At 36.6% G+C, this 12,086-nt stretch overlaps 1 protein-coding gene across 1 annotated transcript in view; it reads right to left on the bottom strand.

The window, feature by feature from the left end:
- Positions 1 to 12,086, bottom strand: part of BPTF (bromodomain PHD finger transcription factor) — a 112,079-nt gene that overhangs the window by 10,802 nt on the left and 89,191 nt on the right. Inside the window, exons 20-22 of the mRNA XM_044672267.1 lie at positions 10,970 to 11,916; positions 4,623 to 4,705; positions 3,740 to 3,965 (exon numbers count right to left, since the gene is read on the bottom strand). Of these exons, the coding sequence (XP_044528202.1) occupies positions 3,740 to 3,965; positions 4,623 to 4,705; positions 10,970 to 11,916 (1,256 nt within the window). The remainder of the gene's footprint in view (positions 1 to 3,739; positions 3,966 to 4,622; positions 4,706 to 10,969; positions 11,917 to 12,086) is intronic.

Raw genomic sequence — 12,086 nt, 5'->3', positions numbered from 1 at the left:
TTTAAAACTACTCTAAGATTGTGAAATCATTAGAAAAAGAAAAATAATATTGAAAAATAACAGCTGGTAACATCCAAGTGAAAATGACTTTATGTCTAAAACTAGATTCACAGTCTTTTATTTCCGAAAGGCTTGATATAAAAATTTTTGTGAGAAAAATGTTGTGTAAACCTTAAAGCCCCAGGCTAGTTCCTGACTGAATCCACTGAAATGGGTACACTTTTAAAATTCAAACTGCATATTTGAATTAAGTTGGAACCAATGACTGTATTTTACATAATTATAATTTCAAGTATTGTCAATTCAAATACAAGCAAATGCTTTAGGGAATTCGTTATTTGGGTCCTAGCTTTACAAACTTTATAAACATTATTTATGGCTTAGGAAAAAGGAAAATATATCTTGGCAAAATTTTTTCCACTTACATGGTCATTAGGCAAATATGGGTATTGTATCTTTTTCTGTTTTGAAGAGATCCTAAAAACTACTTTGCAAAGCAGATGGTGTCTCCCCTCCCAAAATTACTTTGTATAAACTTATCTGTATGCATGTTATCTCCTCTGATAGAATGTAAATTTCTTGAGAACAGGGACAATTTCATTTTTGTCTTAGTATCTATAGGGACTCACACAGTATTTTGTACTACTAATAGTAAGCACATTTACAAACCAGGATTATCATACATATCTCTGCAGAGGTACAATATCATAAATGAAAGTTGCATTCCTGACTAAAGACTTAGTATTCTGAATGTGACTTATGAAAAGCAAATATCCATCCTGTAAACATTATTAACTTTGTTCCTTAGGTCAGGACCTGTGGTTGAAGAAATCAATGTGGTTATCTTCATATGCGGATGAGCAACTTGTAGGTAATTTAAGAGTACTACCCAGGCACACTGAAAGGTTAAAACATTTGTCCACAGTTTCCTAGCTAATGCAGAGCTAGGACTTGAACTTGGGTCTTTGTAATACTAAAGCTGGTCCTCTAGTCATTCCTGCATGCTGCTTTTCAATTATTAACTAAATTGTTAGTGAAAAATTTCCTCTGGATTTATTTAGGGAGATGATTTGGATTAAGCCTACCTTTTGTAAAATAACCATCTAGTAAAGTCTGAACTGATACCTTACTTTTTTCTGGATAAATTTGAGATGTGGAAGGAGAAAACTAAATCAGCAAAGCCTCAGGCAGAGTTACTGGTCATAGAGGTAAGAGGAGATTCAGAAGAGTGCCAGAGAATCTAAAAGAGAGGACAGTATCCAAGAGGAGGAGTGGACAATGCTGCTGAAAGGTCAAGAAGGAACAGAATTCAGAAGAGCTAAGAATGTTTGAAGGCCAAAATTTTTCCTCTAATTTAGATCGATGAGATGAGAATGCTCCCTACATCAGTGTTACCCTGGTAGAGACCTCATCATGTCACACCTAGACTGGTGGTGGGTCAATCTGCCTTGTCTTTCCTTTCTATCTACTCAGCTCTCAGAGTAGGGAATGTCTGACAATGTCAGATGGATATCTTATTCCCTTAACTCACAATTACCTTTAAAATCAAATGTAAAATCATCAGTTTGGCATTCAGAGCCCTTCATAAACTCCCACCTAGTCTTTTTACACCTTACTCAACCCTATGACACTGGTCTTCTTGCAGTTCCTTATACAATACCCTCTCCATTTTTCAATTATACACACTTACACTAGTTGTCCCTCGTGTGCATCCCCACCCCCCCTCCTTGAGAGCAGGAGTTGACTTTTGTCTTTTGTTTTAGTATGCCCTGGCCAGAGTACTTAGCACATACTAAGCACATATCAAATGTTTATTGACTTGACTGACTGCTGTTTCAATTTTCTCCTTTTACCTACTAACTGTGGATGTCCCTGAGGTTCTGGTCTCTGATCTGTTTTTCCTTTTCTATCCCTGGGTGAGCTTATCAGTTTCCATGGGTTCAGTTATTATCTTTAAACAAATGAATCTCATATGTGTATTTCCAATATTATTCCTTCCACCAAGTTTTATAAACTACCTTCAAGAAATTTCTATCTGCATGTTCCATCTACACTTTAAATTCAAAATGTCCAAAAGTGAATTCATTATATTACCTTCTAAACCTTCTCCCCCACAACCCCCCAATTCCATATTTCTATTGCTAACTCACAATCATCTAGACTTGAAACCTTGGCATCATCTTTGAGCTTTCTCCTTCATTCTCTAATTTTCTTTTTACTTTTTTTTTTTTTAGAACCCTTACCTTCCACCTTGGAGTCAATACTGTGTATTGGCTCCAAGGCAGAGGAGTGGTAAGGGCTAGGCAATGGGGGTTAAGCGACTTGCCCAGGGTCACACAGCTGGGAAGTGTCTGAGGCCAGATTTGAACCTAGGACCTCCTGCCTGTCTCTAGGCCTGGCTCTCAATCCACTGAGCTACTCAGCTGCCCTTCATTCTCTAATTTTCACTTAATGCATTTACAAAGTCCTAGTGGTTTTATCACTACAATACCTCTTCTATCCCTTCTCTTTTCTCTACCACTCTAGTTTATAATTTCTTTCTTGCTTGGCTTATTGTAGTAGCCATCTAACTAGTCTTTCTACTTTTAGACTTTTAACCATCTGTCATTCAACTGCCAAAATAATCTTCCTAACACACCAGTCTGATTATGTCAATTCTATGTTCAAACTCCTTAAGTGTGCATAAGATTAGATACAAACTCCTTATCTAAGAACTTAAATTTGCTGCAGTTTCCTTCTGACCTACCTTTCCAGTGTCTCTTCCATATATTCTAATTTCCAGTATTTCTAGTGAATCCCTGCATTTCTTTCTACATTATGCATTTCAAGACATCCCTTTTGCTTACAATAAATTTCCTCATTATCTTTGCCTATACAAAGCCTTCCTTTCTTCAAGTCCCTACTTAAGGAACCCCTCTCTTCTCTGCTCAACCTTTCAGGTGAAACTGATCTTTTCTAATTTTTCTAATACTTTGTTTGTACTTCTTTGTTACTGCTGTTCTGTTTAATATCTTTGTGCATGTGTTATCCCCCCCATTAGGATGCAAGCTTCTTAAAGACAAGGATTGGGAGGTTGTTTATTTCTGTATTCTTTATTCTTGTCATGCAATTGGCACTTAATATTTTCTGACTTAGTAAGTGGAAAGATTCATTCAAGTTCAAAGTAGTAGTTTATTATTACATTTTAAAAAGTTTGTCTCTAGGGCTAAAAAAGCCAAGAATATTTTTGGGGTTACAACACAACACACAGACTTGATGAATATGAGGCAGAGCTCTCAGAAAAGAAGGGAAAATGAATTTCAAAGATCTATTATTATTTTTATTATTAGTCTATTATTATCTAAATTAAGGTTGATAAATAAAATAAAAAATAAAATAAATTGATAAATAAAATAAAATAAAAAAAATAAAACTCATATATGAGCAATGACCAAAGACTAAATGGCAACTTTTGCTTGTAAATTTTCATATCAATATATATTTTTAAAACCCCTACCTTCTTTCTTAGAATGAATACTGAATATTGGTTCCAAGGCAGAAGAGTGGTAAGGGCTAGGCAATGGGGATTAAGTGACTTGCCTACAGTCACACAGCTAGAAAGTATCTGAGATCAGATTTGAACCCAAGACCTCCCATCTCCAGATCTGGTACTCAATCCACTAACTAAAAATTCAAGGTAAGTTTACAAAGATGGATGGATATCTTATATAAAAAGAAATGAAATTAAATCTCTTCCTACCTGCACCTCTATTTGAAGATCTTTGTCCAGTAGTGCTCTCTTTTTCAATATTTCTGCTTTGAGTTGTTCTTTATGTTTGAAGAGTAGAGCTGATAGCTTGGTAGCATTTTGCTTGCTACGCTTCTGTTCCACACTCTCTTCCCGTTTTCGTTTCTTAGCTGCCTGTTTTTCTTCTTTATCTATCTTATCCAAAATAAACTTCATCACCTGGTTACACACTATCATTCTAAGAAAAAATATACAAAGTAGATAATGATGAACTAATGGTCTACTACAGCAAAAATATCTAAAGTACTTTAGGTACCAATGACTTTTCTAGGTGTTTATGGATAACATTATCTTTTTTTTTTTTTTTTTAAACCCTTGTACTTCGGTGTATTGTCTCATAGGTGGAAGATTGGTAAGGGTGGGCAATGGGAGTCAAGTGACTTGCCCAGGGTCACACAGCTGGGAAGTGGCTGAGGCCGGGTTTGAACCTAGGACCTCCTGTCTCTAGGCTTGACTCTCACTCCACTGAGCTACCCAGCTGCCCCATAACATTATCTTTTAAAAGCTGTGTCTAGAAATATTTTTACATGTCTAGAATGGCATTTTAATAGAGCAAAGTTTATAAGAAACTCCATTCATCTAGGCATTTATTTTTATTATCTCAGCATTCATTACTTTCTTGCCCACTGGCAAAGGTAACAGTAATTTATTAATTTATGGTAAAAAAAATTCACAAAACATATTGAGAAGAATGGAATGAATTTTAGTCTGAACACAGAAAATGTGAAAGCTATGTAATAACCAGAATTTGTTTCTTGATGTGCTAGTTAAAAGGGAAGAGAGATGAGTACTATAACAGAGTACCTTTTCTATTACTTAAAAACAATTTTCCTACCTCTGATTTTCTTCTCTTTCAGCTGGAGTCATAGTCTTTTTTTGTTTTAAGTGTTCTATCACAGCATTATGTTTCATCACCACCTTGAAGACAGCAAAATCCAAAGAAATATTACATACTTAGTACTAGCACTAGAAAAATTAAGCATATTCAAAGAGTTCTTTAAAAAAAGGACAGATTTGTATATTGGTATATTTTATTTAAACATAAATTTTTAAAAGCTCAGCCTCTTCTCATATGAATAAAGAATTAGGAGTTAGAATTTTCCCGCTGAACAAAACTAAACAATTAAACTTCAGAAAATTTAATGTTAATATTACTCACAGTAAATTTTAGATTTGACACAGTCATTGTAATAAGAGAATGTTTTTAACATTTAAAAAAAACCTAGCTACATAAAATCAACCTAATAAATACCACCCTTCTTTCCTCTTAGATGTCTGAAACATATTACTAAAGTTTCAAAAATATAATGGAAAATGACATTTGATTTGCCCAGATATAGGCTGCACTTTGTCCTGAAAGAGTCAGTGATAGGCAACGTGGCACTGTAGATTAGGCACTGGACCTGGAGTAAAGACTTGTGTTCCAATCTTGCTTCAGACACTTAGTAACTGAGTGACTCTGGGAAAGTCATGCCCCTTCTCTGTGTCTATAAAATGAGAAAGATGGCCTATTCTAAGGTCTCTCCTAGCTCTAAACCTAGTTTGAATAAAGCAGATAACTACTCTCAGGACCAACCTGGGTTTTTGCTGGCAAAAGCCTCATTGATCTGTAGAGGCTTGGGTTACTATATCTGCTGTTGGAAGGTAAAGAGGAGAATCCATCCAGGCTGAAGATCCAGTGAATGATCAAGGAACGTATTCTTTTGCTTGTGTCTAATCCCTCCAAAAGAGGGATCTCATTATAAAGTTCATCTTTCCCCTATAAGTCTAAGTCTGGTTGAGGACTCTCCGAGGTGGTTACAGAAAGGGAATTCCTGGTGATCCTCCTCCCCAAAACTGTGATGTGCTTCTTGAGTTTTGCCTGTGTCTGAGGAGACAATTCTTTGGGGTTGTTGTGAGCACATGGGGTTTCCAAGAGCTCAATGGAAGAAAGGCAATAGAGAAAGGCGATAATGATGTAGCAATGTTTTTTCAAATTTTGTAACCAATCATGTGGCTGCCTTAAGCGTCGAATAAGTAGACAGGTCTGTGTGTAGGAGGGAACAATGAATAGAAGAGGACAACCCATGTGTATTTAGCAGGCTCAGACACAAAATGCTCAACTTTCTGTATATCTGCTATTCTAAAGTTCCCTACATTCCCAAGATTCCCTCTAACTTATGATGCTTTGCATTTTTAGAGGGCAGACACGTTAAAAAAAACCTGATTTATTATTTTCCTTTCTTCACAACAACTGTGTGAAGTATTTGGTAATACAAGAGAATGTAGGTCTTGGTCAGGAATATCTGTGTTCAAATCCTACCTCTAATGCTAGTTGTGTGATCATGAGCAAATCATGGAACTTCTCTGAGACTCAGGCAGTTCTAAAACTTGTTTACTAAGACTATCTAAGAAACAACACATCCCTGATATACTGAGTGAGAAAGAAACAGAGTTTGAGACACTAAATGACTTGCTCTGCAACCATTAAGTGAGAGAAGTGAGATTTGAATCTAGTTTTCATAACTACAAATCTAGTTCTCTTTCCAACAAAGTATGCTGACTATTTCTCCCAAATAGGTCAAGTTTTTTTATGTTAATTTTGACTACTTTTCAGTATTGTAGCTATAACTATGTATTTTTTTTTTTTTAGTATTTTTAAACCCTTAACTTCTGTGTATTAGTTCCTTGGTGGAAGAGTGGTAAGGGTAGGCAACGGGGGTCAAGTGACTTGCCCAAGGTCACACAGCTGGGAAGTGTCTGAGGCCAGATTTGAACCTAGGACCTCCCGCCTCTAGGCCTGGCTCTCAATCCACTGAGCTACCCAGCTGCCCCCTATGTATTTCTTTTAAAGAGATCTAATTTCTGGAGTGTAACCTATATTTAGATCTATGTAAATTTTTTAGCAGCTCTTAGCTGGATTTATACTATAAACTATTTACAGGAATGAGGTTTTACAGAAAATGAATGTTTATATCTTACTAAGGTAGTTAAAAGATTCAGAAATCCTTCTGTGCCTGCTACTTTTATAAATGGTAGTTTATTGAAAAAATTGGGCTAATTTATTCTGTTACTGTTGTTGTTTTATATCTTGAAACATACCTTTTAATGATTCATTTACTATGACTGTTCAAAAGCAAAAAAACCAAAGAAATGGAACCACTTAAAAATTTTTAACCAAAGATCTTTTAAAGATTACCACCATAAATGTACTGTGCTAGGCACGTAATTGGTATTTAATAAATGTAAGTTGATTATCTGAATACTTCTCAAACTCAAACTCAAAACCTGTCCAAAACAGAACTCATTTTAGTTACCCTTCTTTTTGAATAAGTTAAGCAAAAACTTTATAGTCACTCACCTATCTGTTTTTAGGGAGGAGATACACTTCCATTAGTTTTTTTTCCCCATTATTCATGGTTTTTCCATTTCTCAGGGTAGAACTTATCTTTTCCCCAAACCTATTCCTCTTTCAAATTTCTCTATTCCTGTGGAGGAAACTACTCTCCTTCTAATCAGGTTTGCAAGATTATTTGTGACCAGTCAGCCAAAACAACAAAGCAGTTGTTAACTGTTGATTCTACTTCCCCTAAATCTCTCACTTCTGTCTCTTTCCTCAAGTACTCACTATTTCTTGTCTAGAGACTATTGTAATAGCTTCCTAATCGCTCTTGTTGCCCCAAGTCTACCTTCTTTAAACTGCCTTCCTTATAGCTGCTAAAGAGATATTCCTAAAGCAGAGGACTGATCATGTCACTCCCCTCCAATGGCTTCTAAATTAGTTGTAGAATCAAATACAAACTTCTTCACAGCCTGGCTGCTACCTCCCTGGCATAAACTATCTTTCCAGCTTCCCCTTCATATTCTCCCTTTCCAGTCATACTAGACTGTTTTCCATTCCCTGTGTATGATAATTATCTCCTCCATACCTCTGCACAAACTACCCCCTTTTTAAATCTACCTCTTAGAATTTCTGGCTTCCTTCAAAGTTTAGCTCATGTGTCACCTGCTTTCTACATGAAGCCCTTTTTGGATCATATAGTTGATGGTCTCTTGTCCCCAACTTACCTTTTATATATACGTAACTCCCCAATCTTTGAGGGTAGGAACCATTTCCTTTCTGAATTTGTATCCCCAGCACTGAATATAGAATAGGTACTTAATAAATGCTTAATAACTAATTGAAAATTAGGCCAAGGTAAAAGAAAAACTGGAGTACAAAGCTCAGAATTACTGATATGCCATTGAATGTACAAAATCAAAGGAATGAATTATTTAGAAATATATTTAAGTTTATTTATAAAGGAAGGGGGTTGGACTCGAAGAGTTCCAAGTTCTTTCTAGCACTAAATCCAAAACTTATGATCATTCAGGGATCAAAAGCAGCAAAAATCTATTTGGCTAAACAGAAATGGCATACAATGAACAGAATGCTGTTCATTCATAAGATAGGGAGAAAAGTTTCCTTGTTTTCTTTCCTTTTTTTTTTTTTTTTTTTAAACAAACCCTTACCTTCCGTCTTAGAATCAATACTGTGTATTGGTTCTGAGGCAGAAGAGTGGTAAGGGTTAGGCAATGGGGGTTAAGTGACTTGCCCAGAATTACATAGCTAGGAAGTGGCTGAGGTCAGATTTGAACTCAGGACCTCCTTTCTCTGGGCCTGGCTTTCAATCCACTGAGTCACCCAGCTGCCTCCAGCAGTTCCCTTGTTTTCTTAGACAATATGTATTTGTTATAAGAGTTCTGTTATTCTTTTCTTCCCCACTCCTGTGTCTCTAGGGAGAGAATACATGTAACTTGAAAAAAAAATTCCTGCATGCTTTTAGTAAAAAAGACAAGACCGATCAACTGTTCGATGACATAAAGTAGGGCCTTCCAATAAGAGAAAGGTAAACAAAAACCAAACATACCCAAGGACAAACAAGGCAAGGGATTAAGATGACCAAATTTCTTCTAATTAGGGAAAGTCTCTCATCTTTTGAGTAAGTCTACCTAGTAGATGTATGATGTATGGAGAGCAGTCCCTGAAGCCAGAAAGAACTGTTCTATGACCTTGGGTAAATTGCTCAACTTTTCAGTCTAATACTAAAACACGTAAAGGAGATTCTGATCTTTGTTGGCAGAGGAAATTTCTTCATCTAGGAGTTCCCTACACCAAGGAAATCACAGGTCAAATCCCTGAGATTTAATGGTACAATGATATTCTACTTTGTTTCCCCAAAATTCTGTTGGCTCCCACCCATCTTTTTGTTTTTTAAAGTCTAATCTGTTGCATCTTTCTACTTACTACTATGCAAAATGTTGCAGAAATGAAAACCACATGGTAAAAACAAACTGTTCTTGTGAAATGGACAGTTTTAATAAATTAGGTGAGATTTTTAGATACAAACAAAAAATTCTCCCTATACGTGCTTTAGATCAGTTAGCTAAGGAAGCTGATAATTAAGATGACTTCACAGCATTTAAATGGACTTACCTTATTCAGAAGACATTTCACTGAGATTGCTTTCTATTTGTGCAAGAAGACTAGAGCTCACTGCAAAAGTTCTATTCCAATGTCTTACTGAAGTATAAAGATGATCTTTGATTCTTAAAAAGCTAAAACTAATGGAACATAAGTTCTGGTAGGCCCTGCTAATTTAGAAAGAGATTTTTTGCACACAGGCTGGCAATAAACTGTGCATCTCTTTGTTAAGTCTCAGAAGATTAGCTGCCAGGTGATGAATGACTTTAGAGCACAACTCATGAAGACTAAACAAAAGTAGAATTGACAGAACTACCATAGATAGAGACATTTTTCCTATGTATGTATGTATGTATGTATGTATGTATGTATGTATACATGTTTGTGAATTTACACACACACAACACAAAAAGGGAAATGAAAACAATCATAAAAGACTTCTAGGACTCAAATTAAGTACAAAGCTCATCTAGGTTCCAGAAGACAAATAATGATATACTCTTGGTAGGGAAATAGACTAGTGGTATGGAATAATGCAAACACTTATTATCTGTGGTTGCTAGAACTATTTTGCTTTTGTTACAAGGAAGGGTTCTATGGTGGTAGTGATGGAGTTTTTGGGAAATGAGTGATATAAAAACAAAAAGTATCAAACAAAATATTTTTAAGGATATGACTAATAATCTAAGTAACATTAACTTTCTTACAAGGTATTTAGTTGGGATACATGTTCAATTAAGACAATTTCAAACTATCTCAAAATGAATTGAGATGTGATATGAACTGGCTTCTAGGGACCTAAACAGCTAGGCAGTAACAGGAGAAAAGAATGTTGGACTTGGACTAAGTTCAAATCCTACTTCTGACAGCTGAGCAAGTCACTTAACCTTTGTATCTCTCAGTTTCCTCATCTGTAAAATGGAGTTAACGATAGCACCTATCTCAGGGTTGTTGTGAAAATAGGATGAGATAATATTTATAAAAAATATTAAAAAAAATACTTAAAATGCTACTTAAATGCTATCATTAAACTGGTGGAAATGTGCGTCGGCTATGGGGGGGTGGGGGTGGTGAAGGGGAAAGTAAGAACAGGAATCATGTAACCATGGAAAATTTTTCTAAAAAAAAAAAGCTATCATTATTACATCTCTACATCTCTTAAAACCAAAATTTAACCTTAAAATTCTAGTTCTATATTAAGACTAATCCACAAAAAGTTGCAAATATTATGCAAATCTCTTTTCTTTTTATTATTTAAAAAATATTCTTAGTTTTTGCCTGAGAATCAATACATAGTATCAGTTTCAAGGCAGAAGAGCAGTAAGGACTAGGGAAATGGGATTAAGTAACTTGTCCAGGGTCACAGAGCTAGGAAGAATCTGCAGTCACCTTTGAATCCAGGACCACTCATCTGTAGGCTTGGCTCTCTATCTACTACCTCTCCACTGAAATACTTCGAAGTCCCTAAATCTCTTCTTTTTAATCATCCATTTTCTTGGTCTCTTAAAAATGAACTAGTTATCTCCCAGTAACACTGACTGCATATATCTAGGCATCCATTCACTATTTTTAGGCAACTTGGCAGCTCACCCAAGGGTAAAGAATTCTGTTTTTCAAAATGTTACAGGAAAAGTTGACACCAATAAATGATACACTTAATCTAATGAGTAAAATATTAGAGAACTATAATTCAAACTACTTCTTTTTAAAACAGAAAACAAGTAAACACATGGTTCTACCTGTTTTTGGATGATTTCACTCTGATTAGAGGCTTGGAGGGTATGTTCACGTTTAATTTCTATCTGCTGCTGTTTCTTCTTTTGTTGTTGTTCCCTGAGTTGTTGAACCCTTTGCAACTGCTCCTGTACACTGGCAGCTTGCACAGTGACCACATTCTGGATCTGGTGAGCCTGCACAGGGCTGGTTTGCTGAATCTGAATAGGTAACTGAAGTTTGATTTGCCCAGGAACAACACCCTGCTGAGCCTGTATCTGAGCTACAACATGTGACTGAATTTGAGAGAGAACCTGGACTTGTTGTTGTAGCTGAGGCACAGTAATGACTTGTGTCTGTGGCTGTTGGATTTGTAGCTGAGGACGGGATGGGGAAGTTACAGTAACTTGATTCAAAGTTTGTGTTGTTGGGAGAGTTTGCATGGAAGGTTGAAGCTGGGGCTGTGATGGTGGTTGTACTTGGGACTGAATCTGAACTGATGTATGTGGCTGAATTTGAACTGGCTGTGAAGTTGTTGTCTGGACTGGGGCTTGACATACAGTGGCTCCATTGGATGAAGCTGGTGAAAGTACTCGAGCCTGTGGTGGGCTTTGGACTCGAACTGGAGATTGCCCTTGGACCTGGTTCTGAGGCTGACATTGTATTGTGACTTGAGTCTTACTTGAATGTGCTGGGACAGGTTGTGCTTCAGAAGTGACAGGGGGTGAAGCTGTTGATTGGGTTTGGACTTCAGTGTGAGTCTGAGCCTCAGGCTGGGCTTGTGGCTGGGCCTGAGTTTGGCTGGGGGACTGGGGCTGAGTCTGGGTTGGGGTCTGGGGCTGAGCTGAAGGTTGAACAGTCTGAGGCTGGGCTTGTGGCTGACTCTGACTTGGTTGCTGAGCTGATGGGAGGGCTTGGATAGGCTGAGCCGGGGTCTGAGCTGATTGTGTCGTTTGTTTCTGCTCACTTGTAGCTGTAAAAAAACAAAAGACCAAACGTTCCCATTATTCTAGACCATAAACCCAAAAGTGACATTAATTTTAAAAAGACATTTCTAAGGTAGACAACTCTTTTTTAATTCCTAAGAGCAATCCTTTTTACTTAGCTTGTTAGATGTGTAGGTAGTAATTTAAACATTTCTGA

This window comes from Gracilinanus agilis, chromosome 4, assembly GCF_016433145.1.
Source record: "Gracilinanus agilis isolate LMUSP501 chromosome 4, AgileGrace, whole genome shotgun sequence".
Lineage (NCBI taxonomy): Eukaryota > Metazoa > Chordata > Mammalia > Didelphimorphia > Didelphidae > Gracilinanus > Gracilinanus agilis.
This window is presented reverse-complemented; position numbering and strand designations above follow the sequence as displayed.